This window comes from Onychomys torridus, chromosome X, assembly GCF_903995425.1.
Source record: "Onychomys torridus chromosome X, mOncTor1.1, whole genome shotgun sequence".
NCBI classification, from domain to species: domain Eukaryota; kingdom Metazoa; phylum Chordata; class Mammalia; order Rodentia; family Cricetidae; genus Onychomys; species Onychomys torridus.
The window spans coordinates 2,359,818-2,365,817 of NC_050466.1; the positions used below are offsets into that span (position 1 = coordinate 2,359,818).

Consider the following 6,000-nt stretch of genomic DNA (forward strand, 5'->3'; position numbering starts at 1 on the left):
TCTCTCTGCCCTTCATCATCTATAGGTTAATCTCACCTTCTTGTGCTGTAAAGTATAAGCATTATGGGAAGTACACCACTCATGTAGGAAGTCCCATTTTCCAACTTATTTATTATTATTTTTTGGAGACAATGTCTTGCTCTGTAGCCCTGGTTGACCTGGAACTTGCTATGTAGACCATGTAGACCTCAACCTTATAGAAGATATCTGCTTGGCCTGCCTCCTGGGTGATAGGATTAAAGGTGTGTGCCACCATGTCTGGCTATTTATTGCTTTTTTAAAAGTAGGTTTTTGACACAGAGTCTCTCTACATAGCCCCGGTTATGGAACTCACTAGGTAGACAAAACTGGCCTCAAACTCACAGAGGTCTGCCTGATTTGCCTCCCAAGTGTTGGGATTAAAGACATGTGCCACCAAGACTAGGCTTAAATAGTTTTTTTTTTACTTTTATTTTATTATTTTATGTGTATGGGTGTTCTATCAGCATGTATTGTTGTTGAGACACTACCTGCATGCAGTACTCTTAGAAGGCAGAAGAGAGTCAGGTCCCCTGGAACTGGATTTACAGACAGTTGTGAGCTGCCATGCGGGTGCTGGGAATTGAACCTGGGTCCTCTGGTAGAGCAGCCAGTGCTTTTAACTCTTGGGCCATCTCTCCATCCTTATTTATTGTTTGTTTTTTTTTTCTTTTTTTGAGATTGGATTCTTGTTATGTATCCCAGGCTGGCTTTGAATTCATAATCCTCCCGCATCAGCCTCCCAAGTACTAGGATTGTAAGCATGAGCCACTATGGCTAATTCCCTTTAGCAACTTATGCTTATCAATCATTGTTATTGCCATCCATCACACCATGTTTCCTGCCAAACACTTTATTTGGAAATTTAAATAATTATACAAATAACATGTATACATTGTGAGACTTTTTTTATGGGAATTTTTGTCTTTTTGGTTATAAACTTAGCTTTAATAGCTAAGTAATCTCTCCATCCCTGGTAGGACTTTGAAAAAATATTTTTAATTAAAAAAAATTTTATGGGGCTGGAGAAATGGCTCAGAGGTTAAGAGTACTGACTGTTGGGTTGGGGATTTAGCTCAGTGGTAGAGCGCTTGCCTAGCAAGCACAAAGCCCTGGGTTCGGTCCTCAGCTCTGAAAAAAAAAAAAAAAGAGTACTGACTGCTCCTCCAGAGGACCCGGGTTCAATTCCCAGAACCCACATGGCAGCTCACAACTGTCTGTAATGCCAGTTTCAGGGGACCCGACACCCATGGCAAAAACGCCAATGCACATTAAAATAAATTAAAAATTTTTTTTTTTACACTAGGGAGGCAAAGACAGGCAGATATCTATGAGTTCAAGGCCAGCCTGGTCTACAGAGCAAATTCCAGGACAGCCAAGGATAGAGAGGAACCCTGTCTCAAAAAAACAGAAAGTGAATGAAATTTTTTAGATTTGCTTATATGTGTGGTTTTGTACATGTATATGTGCTCACCATGTGTGTGCCTGGTGCCCACAGACGTCAAAAGTAGCATCATATTCCTAGAGCTGTATATATATATGTGTATGGTTGTGAGCCACTATATGGGTTCTGAGAATTGATTCCTGATACTCTGCATGAGCAACAAGTGCCCTTAACAACTGAACCATCTCTCCAGCCCCTTGGTGGACTTTTTTTTTTTCCAACACAGAGTTTCTCTCTGTATCCCTGGCTGTCCTGGAACTCACTCTGTAGACCAGGCTGGCCTGGAGCTCACAAAAATCCGCCTGCCTCTGCCTCCTGAGCACTGAGATTAAAGGTGTGCGCCACCACTGCCTGGCCCTCTAGTGGATTTTGAAAGTGTCCTCTTTTTTGTTTTTGTAGAAGCTAGCATTCAGTTTCAGTACTGGTTTTTGTTGTTGCTACTTGTTTGTTTTATGTCGCTGTGTCTGTTCTGACCCTGTTTTCCTGACATCAGCTGGTGGAAGAAAGCAAACCATTTGACCTGCAGGAAACATCCCACCTTTAGAGTTTTCTGCTTGCTTCTTAATGGTCCCATTTGGCTTGTTCTGCTCTTGCCTCCACTTCCTGTCATCTGGGAATTAGATGTCATTTGCTACTGGATTTCCTTTAGTCCTCTCAGTGACGCTCTTGTGGTGGTGGTGGTGGTAACACTGTCTGCCTTCCTTTAGGCCAAGGGAAATGTAAAGTTTCTGAGAGTGCCAAGTCTGGCCTGCATTAGCTCCAGCCTCAGCCTGTACTCGCCCACGTGCTTCCGGCCCTAACTCAGGTGGACGGGTGATGCTGAGGATTGCTGCACGTTCTCTCTCTTCTTTCTTATAGTCTTTGTCCAGCAGTCCTCAGGCCCAGCCCCCTCGGCCAGCAGAGCTGTCAGATGAGGAAGTGGCTGAGCTGTTTCAGAGGCTGGCCGAGACACAGCAGGAGAAGTGGATGCTGGAGGAGAAGGTGCTGTCCGTCTGCCTGCTCGTCCCCCGCATGACGTGCCCTGGGATGGGGGGGTAGGCGTGGGAAGGGTATCTGGCTGGGTCCTCCTCATGGGAGGAAACGTGAAGTTCAGCAGCCTGAGATGGAGTGGACCGTCTTGCAGGTGAAGCACCTGGAGGTGAGCAGTGCCTCTATGGCAGAGGACCTCTGCCGGAAAAGCGCCATCATTGAGACCTATGTCATGGACAGCCGGATTGGTCAGTGCTCCTTCCCCAGCCCTCACCTCGGGTGCAAACTTCACCTGCCCCCCCTTTTCCATTGTCCTTTGCTGCTACTTCTTTCTTCCTGAAACTCAGTGAAGCTACTGACAAGATCATGACCCATAGAGGGGAAGTGGGGAAGCTCTGCATTACTATCTGGCCTCGCCTTTGTACTGATGGGTTCTAACCCCTCCATTTGCTAGTGTTTTCTCTGGACTTCTCTGTCTCTTTTCTTCTCTACCCCTCTTTCTCCCCTGCTTTCTATGTCTTTATGTGGCTTTTTTTTCTGTTCCCCTACTTCATCTTCTCTTAGTAGCACTATTGTTCTATTTCCATTTTTTTTTTCAAGCTGAGGATCGAACCCGGGGCCTTGCGCTTGCTAGGCAAATGCTCTACCACTGAGCTAAATCCCCAGCCCTCTATTTCCATTTTCATTGGTTTGCTGGTTCTTTGAAACTGGATTTTGCTCTGTTGCCTTGCCTAGCCTGGTACTTGCTTTGTAACATAGGCTGGCCTCAAACTCTCAGCAATCCTGCTTGAGCCTTCTGGGTGCTGGGATTATAGGTGTGCATGCCTGCACCTAGCCATACATTTCCATTCATTGTAGCGTCATCCCTGTTCTCTTCTCTGACCTCCATGGCTATCCTTTCCTCTCCAATGTGTCTGCTACCTTCTCTCCCCTCTGTTTTATCCCTTGCTCTCAACTCTTGCCCCACTTCCTGATTTTTCCGAGTTAGTACTGTCCATTGACATGCTTTGAGGGTTTACTATGTGTTCTGTGTGCCACATGCAGGCGTATGCATGTTCCCAACACCATGAGTTAGGAATTACCTCCATTTTTCAGAGCCACATAACCAATGACAGCAGGGTTTCACATGTCAAAGCCTCTGCCCCCACCATCATACTGCTTTTCTCCCTCCCTGCCTGCCTGCTTTGTTGGCCTCCTTTCCCCCTTGGCTCTGCCTACTCTCCCCTGTCCCTACCCCTGGCTCTGCCGAGGGGGTGGTGCTCAGCCTGGACCCTTGCAGATGTGTCTGTGGCAGCAGGCCACACAGACCGAAGTGGGCTGGGCAGTGTCCTGAGAGACCTAGTGAAGCCAGGCGATGAGAACCTTCGGGAAATGAACAAGAAGCTGCAGAACATGTTGGAGGAGCAACTCACCAAGAATATGCACTTGCACAAGGCGAGTGTGGACCACCAGCCTGTCCACCTGTCCCTCCAACCACCTGCCTCCCTACCCACCCAGTCCCTGACTGTGTCCTTCCAGCTGACCCTTGTCCTCCCAACTACCACCTTCCAGTCATCTACCACCCTTTTGTGACTCCCTCTTCTACAGTCCCATCAACTTACTAGTTTAGCCTATCACTTCTCCATCTGTCCTTCTACCCACTCATCCATTCATATGTGCACTCACTGTTTATCGTCCACCTACCTTATTGCCTTGCTGTTAAACTATCATCTCCAAGTCTTCCATCCATTTCCTTTTCTTTTCTTTTCTTTTTTTTTTTTTTTTTTTTTTTTTTTTTTTTTTTTTGGTTTTTCGAGACAGGGTTTCTCTGTGTAGCTTTGCGCCTTTCCTGGAACTCACTCTATAGACCAGGCTGGCCTCTTAACTCACAGAGATCCGCCTGGCTCTGCCTCCTGAGTGCTGGGATTAAAGGCATCCACCACCACCGCCAGGCCCATCCATTTCTTAGTGCATCATTCTTTTTTGTTGTTGTTTTGTTTTTCGAGACAGGGCTTCTCTGTGTAACAGCCTGGCTGTCCTGGAACTCCCTTTGGAGACCAGGCTGGCCTCGAACTCACAGAGATCTGCCTGCCTCTGCCTCCCAAATGCTGGGATTAAAGGCATGCGCCTGATGATGCATTATCCTTTTATCTACTCATCAGTCACCCTTTTACCCACCTACTTGTCACTTGCCTATCTACCTACCTTTTTGTCCTCTACAGAGTTCATTTGTGAACCTATTGGTCTGCCATAGATCTCTGATGGGTCCACCCACACATTAATTGCCCCACCCCGACCCGAATACTCCTTCATCACTAAGGGAACCATCCCCAGGTCCCGCCTTGGAGAAGCAAGCTCACATTTGTTAGAAGAGAAGATAGCACTGGGCACTGGTTACGCATCAGTCCATCTTACTACAGAGAACACCTCATATGGCTAACAGAGCTGCCCCTTTCCTCTCCTCCTCTAGTTCCTGATGGCTTGTTTCTTTTTTAGGACATGGAAGTTCTATCCCAGGAAATTGTACGGCTCAGCAAGGAATGTGTGGGGTCCCCTGACCCAGACCTAGAATCTGGAGAAGCCAACTAAAGACCCACAGGCTGCACCTACTTCCACCCCCTCCAGAATGCTACTCACTCCCTTGGGCTGTGGTGGGAAATATGGAGGCTGGCACCAAATCTAATCGTTTGGGAGACGGACATTAAAGGGGCTGGAGGCCTGTCTATGGCTGGTGTCGATGACCCCAGTCAGAGGGTAGAGGCCCTTGGGGAGGAAGGATCCTGAGGGAAGGGCAGGGATTTTGTTGTTCTTACCCTAGCTCCTAGGGACATCTGCCTTCAACTCTGCATGAGCTCTCCCCCCCAGAGACCAACTCTTCATTTTATTTTATTTTTTAATTTATGTCTGGAAGCCTGGCTACTCTGCATTTGGGACTGGGGATGTTGGGTGGGGGTGCAGTCCATGCTCAATGTTCTAGCAATGTGTGTATGTGTGTGAGTGTGTGTGTGTGTAAAGGCTATGCAGCCAAAATACCATCTGGCCAGACGGGCCCACCCACTGACTGTCTGGTCTCATTCTTTTCAATCAAGAGGGATGTGCTGGGAGTGGGGTGGTCATTGCACTGGAATGGGGAAGGTGACCCCTGGCTACAGCTTTTCTCCTTCTGCTCTCCCCTCACCTGCTTTCTGACAGAGCTCTCCAAGGGAGTAGAGCAGACATATCTGCAGACATGTGCGTGGGTGGATATGTATAAAATGGAGGGTGTAGATGAATGAACAGAGGGCAGGATGGATAAGTGGTTAGATGGGCTGAGGGATACATAAGTGCTTGTGTGGCTGGAATAAATGCATAGGTAGATGGATGCACGGCTGGATGAATAAATGAGTAGATGAATCAGTAAGTGCCTGGGGTATAGGTAAATGGAGATACAAATGGACAGATGGATGTCTAGAGGGGCGGACAAATGGCTAAGTGGATGAATTAACTATATGGGTAGATGGGTGGATTTATGGATAGGTTGGGAGCAAACTGACATGGCTAGAGTGGAATTATGGATGGCTAAGTGAAAGGGAAGGGTAAGTTGGATGCAT

At 47.4% G+C, this 6,000-nt stretch overlaps 1 protein-coding gene across 12 annotated transcripts in view; it reads left to right on the forward strand.

Moving 5' to 3' along the window:
* The window catches only part of Gripap1 (GRIP1 associated protein 1), a 29,437-nt gene extending 23,966 nt beyond the window's left edge, over window positions 1-5,471 (forward strand). For all 12 annotated transcript variants that reach the window (XM_036174171.1, XM_036174165.1, XM_036174170.1 and 9 more), the window contains 4 exons: window positions 2,321-2,443; window positions 2,586-2,679; window positions 3,711-3,865; window positions 4,907-5,471. In XM_036174171.1, the coding sequence (XP_036030064.1) occupies window positions 2,321-2,443; window positions 2,586-2,679; window positions 3,711-3,865; window positions 4,907-4,999 (465 nt within the window). In that variant the 3' untranslated portion in view covers window positions 5,000-5,471. The remainder of the gene's footprint in view (window positions 1-2,320; window positions 2,444-2,585; window positions 2,680-3,710; window positions 3,866-4,906) is intronic.
* Window positions 5,472-6,000: the final 529 nt, after the last annotated feature.